We start from the raw sequence: 12054 nt of genomic DNA on the forward strand, positions 1-12054 counted from the left end.
ATGTGGTTTTTATGTTCAAACTTTATCGAAGGAAAAAACACAGAGCCAGCAATCATCTAACAGATCCATAAAGTACATCATATCCAGTAACAACAAATGAACTCAATCCAACATTTTCTATTGGGGATAGGGATGATAGGGGGAACTGTGAAATGGTTCACATCAGTGCTTTTTTTTTTAATTGAATTCTACAAATGAAGTCCCACCTTGAATCCACATCTCTTTTCATAGGTTTACCACCACATGTTGGTCCTCGTCCTGGAATGCCTCCTATGACACAAGCACAGCCTGCAAGTGCACAGGGTATTTTGGGTAGGCTTTCAGTTCCTGGTGCATCTGCACCCAACTCACAGCCTCCAGTTACTAAACCACTTTTCCCCAGTGCAGGGCAGGTAAGGTATCTTACTTATTCTTAATTTGTTACTAACTCCACTGTTATATGTATGTTTGCTCTTGCATTTCCTTCAGTATTTGAGTATCTGATAGCTGCTCTGATAAACTCACAAAGCAAAATGGTACCTTTATACCATCCCAGACGTAATGCCCTGAGTGTTGTATATTTGGATAGTGGTTTTCATATTTGATAAATTTTGGCTTTTTTGCATATTCAGGGATAGCCATCTATGAACTCAGTATCTTCCATGAATTCTTTCTATTTCTGTGCAGAACAGAGCCTGGTTGGTTTCTTTTTGATGCTTGTGATCTCTCTAAACATATGAATTTAGTTATTGGAGTACAGAAACACCCATAGTATCTTAATGACAATTTGGACTGAAGATATGGAGGTGGACAAGAATTCGTGCCCTTTGATAACATGGAGTCTGGCACTTACCTATTTTCAGCCCATTTTTCTTGGAGACTTTTCACTGTTTCCTTTCTTTTATGCTACAGATGGGGACACCTGTCACAAGCTCAACTACAGCTTCATCCAATTCAGAAAATCTGTCTGCATCTTCTAAAGCTCTGTTTCCTAGCACAGCACAAGTACGCAGGAAGTTGCAGTTTTAAAAGCTTTTGCTTCACAATTAACCCTTTGGGACTGACTTTAGACAACTCTCTAAACATCTTCCCATAAATGCTGCTGAATAGGGTTTTGTTAATAGCACATTTTTAATTGGATTTTGCTTCTGAAAGCATTTAACATACATTTTAATCTAGAAAATAAAACATTCTGGTTCTAAAGGGTTAAAAACAGCATGTAAGCATTAATGTGTTGTAGTTGACAGTGGTTAGCTTGATGCATGGTGAAGCCTTTCATTTATCTCCCTAATGCATTATAATAAACCTAGGAAAATAAGGGCCTGATTTACTAAGGCTTTTCTCGCATTCTCTCTCTACAGGAAAAGTGCTTAGTACATGAGGTCCAAGGTTGCAACTTATATTCTGAGCCAAAATCAAAATATACAGTCAGCGTGTAGATCGTTGAAGATATGAATGTTTATAATGGCTGTATGTTGAGCATCCCTCTCTTTCTCCTTTTTAGATAGAAACTATGTGCATTTATGAAAAAGTAAAACTTCAATTATAAAAAACATTCATGACCACTTTTAAATCTGCTTTGCTGGTACATATTTCCCACAGAGAAATGTGCATGAAAATAATGGCAGATTTCTGCTTTTTTTTTTGTGTGAACCTTGTGATGCTAGTTGAGCAGGTTTGAATTGGGCTGTAATTGTGCTAGCACATCATCCCTATTCTTAGTCCTTTTTCTTTGAAAAGGAAAACTTTATGCTGCAAGAGCAAAAGATTGGTGGCTTCAGTGCAGGAATGTAAATGGCGTGATAAGAAAATCTCATCTAGAAAGGATAGCAATTATACTTAAGTATATAATTTTCTTAAATATATTGAATGTTAGATTGCAATAGTTTTCTAGTCTTCTGAAAGACTTGGTTATCTTGAGTGAATATTTGTTATGGAATATGAAATGGTTTTAAGGAAAAATAGCAGAAATGTACTGTATGTATGCAGTTTGTGCCTTCCTAATTTATGAGATATATTGGACTTTTCTAAATCAGTTTTATCTCTTTGATTTGGCTGTAAGCTGATTTTTGTCGAAGCTTTATCAGCTGGGGAACATTAAAAATGTTCAGTTTTAAAATAAATCTGTCCTGGCAGTGGCAGGTCTTGAGAAGCACTTTGTTTTTCTTTCAAGGAAAAAGGAAGAAGGGATCTATTACAGTGAATCACTTTTTAAGGTTTGTCAGTAAGTTGTACATTCTTGTTGGAATTTATTTACTTCTATATTTACATTACACAGGCTCAAACAGCTGTACCAGGACCAGTTGGTACCGATTTCAAACCTTTGAACAATATACCTGCAACAACCACAGAGCCTCCAAAACCTACATTCCCTGCTTATACACAGTCTGCAATCTCAACCACTAGTACAACAAACAGCACTGCAGCTAAACCAGCTGTATCCATAACAAGTAAGCCTGCAACCCTTACAACAACCAGTGCAACTAGTAAGTTGATCCATCCAGATGAGGATATATCACTGGTAAGTTAGAATATTGTTCAGATTTCTAACCTGTATAATTCAGCATCTGATATACATTTTCTTTTTGGAGATCTATTTTTTAGTATTTCATGCCTGCTGTTGAAATGAGTATACAGTTTGTTTTGAATATGAAAGGTTCCTTAGAAAGTACTCTCCATATGAACTGAATATAGGTGTTACTAACTAGGCTTAATAGCAGAAACAAGTCTTCATTCAAGCTTGTCTCTCTCACATAACTACATCAGATGACTTCACTAAAGACAAATCACTAGAAATACTTTCTGGTCTTATATGCCCTGTATTTAAAAGCTGTAAATGAATACTGATTCCAATATTACATAGAGTGGAATTTTTTTGCACATTGCATCCACCAGAGTACTTAACAACAAATAGGGTCATTCTTTATTGTGCAATGTGCCGGTATCATGTGCGGTAGGGCCTTAATGCACACGATAAGGCCCTACTGCACGTGATACAGGCTGCATAGTGGTGATATTAAAATTAGGGGAAGGGGAGGAGTTTGGGAGGAGTTATCTCCTGGCAGTGCAGTGGGCAATAATGTTTTTCACATTATCGCTGGTAGCTCTGCAGAAAATAACTACACCTTTTCCCGTGGCACGGCTGACTGCCCACTATTGCCCCCCCTTTTTTTTTTTTATGAATCTAGGGAAAAGATGCCAAAGAGAATCTCACTTGTTATATCTTAATCTTTCATTTTCAGTTAAGCTACAAATACATTTGTAGTTGTAAATGTATTTTGTTGGATATTTTTACTCATTTGTATTCTGCTGCCTTGTCTTTAGAGCCCTTTTGAGCTGCTGTTAGCAAATTGAAACGGCAGAATTGGAACTTCTATGTGACATGCATATTCTGTGTTCCGCTCAGTTTTTGAACCAATAAGGAATCCTTTTTTTTTTGTTTTGTTTGATTGTTTTGACTATTTGTATATGCAGTAAAATTATATTGACTTCTCAGAAATTCTGCATGCAAAAAATATGGTTTTATTGGCATCTTGGGATACTTGTACAAACTATTCTTTTGGTGAAAATGACATTCTTAATTACGATGGTTTTTGGAAATCTTAGGTTGCCAGTTTTAATACAACTTGAGAAATTTGAGCATTTTGGAGTATAATTTGTTTATTTAAAATGCACAAGTAGAATTGTATGCATCTGTCCCAAGGTAATCTGGATATTGGCATAATATTTGTACTTTCTAGAAGTATTCCGGCCAGTTAGACTTTCCCTTTTGTAATTTTGCTGTTTAAAAATTTCAGCTGCAAAATGTTTTGATCAGCCTACCATGTCTAAATAGAGTAAATGTCTTTTCCCATTTCGAAACAAGCCTCAGCAGGTCTAGTCTGGTTAACTTTTATCTTCAAACTGTATTGACCTCAGAATTATGTTAACTGTAATACTGATAGCTATACATATTCACTCTTGTGTTCTTAGGAAGAAAGAAGAGCACAATTGCCTAAGTATCAGCGTAATCTCCCTCGACCAGGCCAGGTGCCTATGGGTAGTATGGTTAATCCACCTGTTGGCCCAATAGGTGGTATGATGCCACCACAAGGAGGAATGCCTCCACAGCAACCTGGAATGAGACCCCCAATTCCTCCTCATGGTAAAATATTTTATGTAAAATTTCTAGTTAGAATTGGTTGCAAAATGATAAGTTCAACATACTACTTCTTCCTTTTGTAGAGCTACTAGGCATGAGCATGCATGTAAAAATCAGTACAACAGTGCTTTGAGGGAAAGGCCCAAACCAAGTTTGTCAGCAACCAACTGAATTGTTGAGAGAACAGTACAGTCAATTTTAAATTTAGAAATGCTAGCTTTCCTAGCGTGTAGCCAGATGGACTTGGGACCAGTGGGTATTGTGCTCTTCTGCTAGCAGATGGGAGACTGAGTCAGATTTCAAAGCTGACGTCACTCTAGATATAACCCTGCAGTAACCTCAGCTCTTAGTATCTCTCCGTCTCCTAGCAGATGCGGACACTATCCCACACACTAGAATAGTGTTAAGAATTACAGCAAAGAAGAAACAAAATTTACCTTAAAGGAGATCGAGCCCTGCTCTCCTGTGGTGATACCTAAGAGTCCCTCCCCAAGTCTAATTCCTGAGGTAATTTCTGATATCCCTCAGAGGTGTGCCTTGGTCCGGTAGCCGGTTCCCGGCGTGGACTTAGCCCCCAGTGTGGCTGAAAGGCAGCGTGTGCAGAACAGAGCGTGGAGGTGAAGGTAATTCCCTCTTCCCCCCCCCCCACAGCTGGAGACTTTCCAGCACACAATCAGTAAGCACTGAGACCAAGTAAGAAAAAATCTTTAAATTCAGGTCTCCAGAGCTCGGATTGCTGTACCAAATTCTTCTTCCGCCGAGGTTAAAAAGCGAGCACAATCGGGTTGAGCAGCCCTGGTTGGACTAGTCCCCGATCCGGTGCAAGGGTCCACGCACTTGGAGAACCTCGGTGGGGGGGGGGGGGGTGCCATCTTATCGCAGACTACCCCCGCTCATATCTTCCCTTCTCGACCGACCGATGCGCCTAACTTGCATGCATCCAATAGACACGTGCATAGCTGCATGCACAACTGAGCGCACTTGACGCGCACATAATTACACACACAGCTGCATTTATAACTACACGCACGCAAACACAATGGCACCGGCGCCCAAGAAGGCCAGAAGGCACTCCTTGCACAGCCTGCCACATAAGAGCCGTGCAGCCTGAATTGGAGTCCTGCCTGTGTCAACATTGCGAAGAAGCCCAGGGTGAATCTAAGCCTGGTCCCTTGCTGTCGGGGGATGGGTCCGGAACTACAGACGAGAGACCTTCCTGGACCTATGCATCTCGGAAATGGCTTCTCCACAGGAGAAGCACCTCTGGGGCCCCTACTCAGACTCCCCCTAGGATTAACATGGACCCAGGGACCTTCTCCTGGTTGGAATTTTTCCAAGGCCTGCTGCAAGCCTTAGTTCATGCACAATCAGCCCCGGCTGCACCCCAGACTCAACCACTACTGGAAGCACAAGATCCTCCCGACCCTGCTCGGATGCCTCGCATAACTAAGAACTTCCCTGACAGGGACCCAGACACCTCAGATGAGGATGACTCCCTGGAAGAAAGAGAAATCCCTCCAGGAATGGAACCATACCGAACCATGCTTCGTTTCTTCCACAAGGACGCATTACCATCCCTTGTTTCCCAGACTCTGAAGACGCTGGGTATTCCAGGCACAGACCCTATGGTGGAACCAAAGAAGAACCCCATCTTGGTGTCCCTTCGTAAGGCCTCATGCTACTTTCCAATGATGGAAGCCATTCAGGAACTGATTGACCAGGAGTGGGATACCCCAGAGGCCAGCTTTAAAGGGGGTTGGGCCTTGGAAGCCCTATACCCTCTAGAGCCAGCGACCAAGGAATGCCTGCGTTTCACGAAAGTGGACGCTATGGTCTGTGCCGTCTCAAAGGAACAATGATTCCCATTGAGGGAGGGGCTGCATTGAAGGATACTCAGGATAGACTATTGGAATCCATCCTCAAACAGGCCTTCGCAACAGCAATGACACTGCAGATTGCTTCCTGCTGCACACTGGTGGGGCACGATCCTGCTTGCTCCTCTCAAGAGAGGCAGATAACTCCGGAACGTATATCGGTGATACGATGGAACCTGCAGCAGCCTTCCTGACGGATGCAAGCTCAGACCTGGTGCATACCTCAGCCAGGGGCGTTGCCTCGGTAGTGGCAGCTAGAAGACAACTATGGCTACGGAATATGTCTGCGGACGTGACATGTAAAGCAATTCTCACAAGAATGCCCTTTAAAGGATCCTCTCTTGTTCGGAAACGAATTGGAGAAGTTAGCCACCAAATGGGGCGAATCCCCAGTGCTTCGGCTACTGGAAGATAGTAAAATAGCTCAGCGTCCCCCAGAAGAACCAAGGGCAGAGGATCGCAGCACTTTAGACCCTACAGGAACTCACAGTTCCAGGCACCTCGTCCCTCCGGAAGGTCCCAGCCCTTTCGGAACTGACAGACCAAAAGAGGGGCATGCTCCAGCTGTGCTCCACAATGAGAATGGGCCGACCCATTCACAAGGAAGAGGCGATGGGTCGACTTGCCGCCATCTACCAAAGATGAGTCGAGATAACGGACAAATGGGTACTAAACATCATTCAAGAAGGTAACTCTCTGGAATCCCACAGCATCCCTCGAGACAAATCTGTCACCCTGCCACTCCCACACCAAGAGACTGGCAGTGGAAACCACTCTTACAAGACTACTTAGTCTGAAGGCAATAACTCCTGTTCCCATGCCCCAACAAAATACGGGGCGCTATTCCATCTATTTTATCGTTCCCAAGAAGGGAAGGATCATTCTGGCCCATCTTGGATCTCAAGAACATTATTATTATTATTATTTATAATTTTTATATACCGACATTCTTACATTAAAATGCAAATCATACCGGTTTACATAAAACAGAAAAAGCAGGAAAAAATATTTCCATAGTCAAATACAGAGAACATTTATAATAAAATTGAACATCAACAGCCATCTGCGGATACTACACTTCTGCATGGAAACCCTTCGATCCGTCATAATGGCAGTACAACTGGGAGTGTTTCTAACCTCCCTGGACCTCTCTGAAGCCTACCTTCCAGCTCATCAGGACCACCAGCTGTTTTTACATTTTGTAATACTGGATCACCATTACCAGTTCCGAGCACTACCTTTCAGCCTAGCAACCGCCCCCAGAACATTCTCCAAAATTATGGTGGTTGTGGCAACAACACTGAGGAAGGAAGGGATCTTGGTACAGCCTTACCTGGATGACTGGCTGATCAGGGCGAAGTGTTTGGAAGAGAGCCGGCAGGTGACCAGAGTCAAGAGCCTACTGTAGGAACTCGGTTGGGTTGTGAACACTGGCAAGAGTAGTCTGCAGCCCTCTCAATCTCTAGAGGTCCTGGGGGCCTGTTTTGACACCAATCAGAACAGTCTTCCTCCCTCCCCCGAGGAGAAGGAAACTGATGGAACAATTATTACGATTGATGGCCAATCTTCAAGTCCTCTGCCTCATGGCATCAACCCTGGAGGGCGTCCCATGGGCAAGGGCCCATGTGACAGCTCCAGCGCTTCATACTGTCATGATGGAATCCACTGTCCCAGGATTACTCAATTCGCCTCCAACTACCAGCAGAGGTATGTTCTCAGCTCCAGTGGTGGCTACAGGAAGACCACCTAAGCAGAGGAGTAAACCTATCCCCACTGAACTGGAACTTGCTCACCATGGATGCGAGGGTGGGGAGCCCACTGTCAGGAACTGACGGCCCAGGGACAATGGAACAAGGAATATGCAGAATGGAACATAAACCACCTGGAAGCTCGAACAGTGAGACTAGCGAGCCTGCAATTTAGTCACAGACTCAGAGGCAAAGCGATTTGAGTAATGTCTGACCGGTTGCTTAAATAAACCGTCTGGGAAGAACCGGAGCCAGCAGGTGTCCCTGGAGATGGACCCTCTCATGGCATGGGCAGAGATAAAGGAGGCGATGAGGGAGGCAGAGATCCCTACAAGGGATCTCTGCCTCCCTCATCGCAGGAAAAGGCAACATCTCAGCAGAGAGACTGGACCTGGGAGAATGGACACTGTCGACCACAGCCTTCCAACTGATAGTAAATCGCTGGGGCCTCCCAGCCATGGATCTACTGGCCACCCATCTCAGTGCCCAAGTCCCCAGGTTCTTCAGCCGCAGACGAGAGCCGCGCTCCCAATGGATTCGACGCTGGCCCAGAGGAAGACTTACTGTACGCCCCACCCCCATGGCCGCTACTGGGCAAGGTCATCCGCAAGAGAGAACATCACAAGGGATTAGTTCTACTAGTGACCCTGTGACCATGGTATGCAGACATGCAAAGACTCCTTGCGGGGAACCCTCTGTGCCTACCTCCACACAAGGATCTTCTCCAGCAGGGCCCGATTCTCCACGAAGATCCGTCTCTATTCTCTTACAGTCTAGCCCTTGAGAGGATTCGCCTGAAGAAACGAGGTTACTCAAAGGCAGTGATTGACACCCTGCTCCGAGCACGCAAGTTCTCCACATCCCTGTCATATATACGGATCTGGAGAGTATTCGAAGCCTGGTGCGCGGACCGTGAGATACTCCCGCGGACAGCCAAGATTCCCATGATTCTGGAGTTTCTACAGGACAGTATGAAGAAGGGGTTGTCATTCAACTTCCTCAAAGTCCAAGTAGCCACACTGTCTTGCTTCAGAGCCAAAGTGGACGCTATCAGACTATCAACCCATCCGGATTTGTCCTGCATCCTGAAAGGGGTTAAACAACTCTGACCACCCCTAAAGTGGCCGGTGCCTCTATGGAATCTCAATCAGGTATTAGACTTCCTAGCTGGGGCTTCCTTCAGACCAACACGCGGTCTGTCACTACGCCTCTTAACGTTGAAGACTGTATTCCTGGTGGCAATATGTTCAGTTCATCGCCTGGAACCATACAGTTGCGCACCGTCCCCTCCTTCCTACTGAAAGTGGTTTCCTAGTTTCACTTGAACCAAACCATCTCCGGATGAACATAAGGATTCAGAAGACTCATAAAACACAAAGGAAAGCGATCTATAAAAGCAGTCAGGTTGAACAAAGGAATAGATGCCAATAGTCTTGAAAAAAACTTTATTGAAGTGGAGACACAAAGGTAGCCAGACTCAGGCTTGCCCGCACAAGTGGAGATCGATCCGTGCATGCGACTACAAGATACATTACTATTGCTGGTCATATAATGGTATATATGATCCTCCATACATAAATTGTTTAATTTGTGTACTGAAGAGAATACGCGCAAGCCCCTGAGGCAGCCGTCTTGATACGGCGAAACTCGGCCTGAGTCGGGCTACCTTTGTGTCTCCACTTCAATAAAGTTTTTTTCAAGACTATTGGCATCTATTCCTTTGTTCAACCCTCAGAAGACTCATGCCTTCTTCACCATCTAAATGTCGGCAGACTCCTAGTGCGGTACCTGGAAAGATCGGAACCGGTGTGCAAAATGGATCGCTTGTTCGTTCTTCACAGCAGGAAGAAACAAGGAGAAGCGGCCTCGCGGGCAACCATAACCCGCTGGATCAAAGAAGTAATCAAGGCAGCCTACATAGAGGCAGGAAAGCCCTTAACCTGTAGTGGTAAGACTCATTCTACGAGGGCACATGCAGTTTCTTGGACAGAAACCAAGCTGCTGTCAACCGCCAAGATCTGTCGGGCGGCAACGTGGTCCTCCATACACACCACCTCCAGGTTCTGGATGTTCAAGCCCGAGAAGACGCAGCCTTCGCAAGCGCAGTACTAAGTGGGCCACGGGCAGCCTCCTGCCCTGTCCGGGAGTAGCTTTTGTATATCCCACTGGTCCTGAGTCCATCTGGCTACACGCTTGGAAATGGAGAAATTACTTACCTGATAATTTCGTTTTCCTTAGTGTAGACAGATGGACTCAGCATCCCGCCCACAGCTGCCCCAGAAAAGGAGAACCTCTGATAGCGAACCTCGAGACTAAGCAAATATGGGTAAGCCGCAGCCTACCCCTAATTCAAGACACCCACAGTTGTCCGGTGTGGACGTTAATTGTTTGAGTGCACTGGCGGTCTCCAGTTTGGAAATTAGTTGAACCATTTCAACTAATTTCAAAGATATATCCACAATGGCTTTTCGAAGAGAATACTTGAAGAGCTGAGGTTACTGCAGGGTATATCTAGAATGACATCAGCTTTGAAATCTGACTGTCTCCCATCTGCTAGTAGAAAAGCACAATACCCACTGGTCCTGAGTCCATCTGTCTACACTAAAGAAAATGAAATTCAGGTAAGTAATTTCTCCAATCTAGCAAATACTTCATCTTTTGATTTGGGCAAACTTTGCCTTGCCACCATATTGAAATTTATTGATGTATCTGATATGTGCAGTGAGTTCTGTTGTAAAGCAGGCCTCTGTTGTCCCTGTTCAAACTCTGGCATTTTTTTTTTGTTTTGTGTTTTTTTAAGTTCTGTGTTTTTGTTTTGTGTTAAACAATATAATATAAACTTTGCTTCTGATTTTTAGGTCAATTTGGTGGCCCTCACCAGGGTATGCCAGGTTATCTTCCAGGACATATGCCTCCCTATGGGCAAGGACCTCCAATGGTTCCACCTTACCAAGGTGGACCACCTCGACCTCCGATGGGAATGCGACCCCCTGTAATGTCACAAGGCAGCCGCTACTGATGTTGCTACACTGTCTAATAGGTTTGGAGATTAAACCTTTTCTCATCTTGTGCTGTTTATATAGCCAAGCTACCGTCAGTTAAGACTTGATTGTGACTTAAAACAATATCTTCCCATGTACCAGAAGCTAGTGGACATTCATATTTTACTTGGGGGTGGGGGAGCAGGAAAATATTTTTATTTGGAATAAAAAACAGGAACTTTCCTGATGACACAATTTATACTGTATGGCTTCTTTTTCATGTTTCATCTAGGTTTTTAGAAGTGAAGTATAGTAAATATGGTTCGTTAAAATTGTGAAGGCACCGAATTACATGAACATACCATCTTAAAGGCAAGTTCTGTAACATTATGTTGCTATATGTAAAGTGATGCCTTCACAGCACTGCGCGTGCTGTTGGACTTCATGTCCCCAACATAGCTTGGTGAGGGCTGTAACTGTTCTCAACTTACCTGTACATTAAAAGTCCTGAATGTGTAACTATTTAATGTATTTAGATTCCTGTTCCAGGATTTAAAATACTGACCTATGGTCGTGACTTTTCTGTACTGTTATGAACTTCATTGTAATAAAAAGAGAAACATTTTATATGCCTTTTTATTCATGACCAGCTGTGGACCTGTACCTGAAAGGTTTGTAAGGATGCATGCCACAAATATCAAGCCTTCCACAATGCTTCATTTCTGTCATTTTATGTTAATACTCTGAACAATTATGTGGGGTTTTTTAAGGTGCATGTTGTAAAAATGGTTTCTATATTTAAGAAAGTAGATTTAGACCTGTACATTTATTAACCTAATTGATATACCTAATAAACTTAGTAATACAGGGGACACATTTCACATACCATACTGTATAGAAACCTGTTGTAGTCCCTTTTTGTGTTTTTCAGTGTGTAATAGTTGATTTGTGACATTTCTGCAAATGTGAACCTTGCTAGTGCAAGTTTAAGCAGAGAAAAGCCTAGTGCCAGACATAAGTTTCATCTGAAGATGACCAAGGAATTTAACCAGATAATTTTCTTATCCATCCGAGGAACTGTGTCCCCAGTGGAAGCATACTTGATGACATATTTTGCCTTTTAAACTGTCTGTAATTTACTGATTTATTTTTTTCCAAAATGAAGCAAAACTGAAATTTGTTTTCACTATCCAGAAATGAGCAACTGCAAAATGCATCCCTACATTGAATTGCTGTGAGTGGTGCTGCTGCTACTGCTTTCATTTCTGATGTAGCAGATGCAGGTCATGTTTTATAACTTTTTTTTTTTAATTTACACATCACTTGGAATC

General features: G+C 43.4%; 1 protein-coding gene across 4 annotated transcripts in view; it reads left to right on the plus strand.

The window, feature by feature from the left end:
- Positions 1–11350, plus strand: part of ZNF207 (zinc finger protein 207) — a 43719-nt gene extending 32369 nt beyond the window's left edge. For 2 of the 4 annotated variants that reach the window (XM_029600733.1, XM_029600735.1), the window contains 5 exons: positions 232–392; positions 892–984; positions 2258–2500; positions 3952–4123; positions 10601–11350. In XM_029600733.1, coding sequence (XP_029456593.1) covers positions 232–392; positions 892–984; positions 2258–2500; positions 3952–4123; positions 10601–10761 — 830 coding nt within the window. In that variant the 3' untranslated portion in view covers positions 10762–11350. The remainder of the gene's footprint in view (positions 1–231; positions 393–891; positions 985–2257; positions 2501–3951; positions 4124–10600) is intronic. The other 2 variants (XM_029600734.1, XM_029600736.1) reach the window with 2 other exon arrangements.
- Positions 11351–12054: the final 704 nt, after the last annotated feature.

The sequence above is a fragment of the Rhinatrema bivittatum genome, chromosome 4 (genome assembly GCF_901001135.1).
Source record: "Rhinatrema bivittatum chromosome 4, aRhiBiv1.1, whole genome shotgun sequence".
NCBI classification, from domain to species: domain Eukaryota; kingdom Metazoa; phylum Chordata; class Amphibia; order Gymnophiona; family Rhinatrematidae; genus Rhinatrema; species Rhinatrema bivittatum.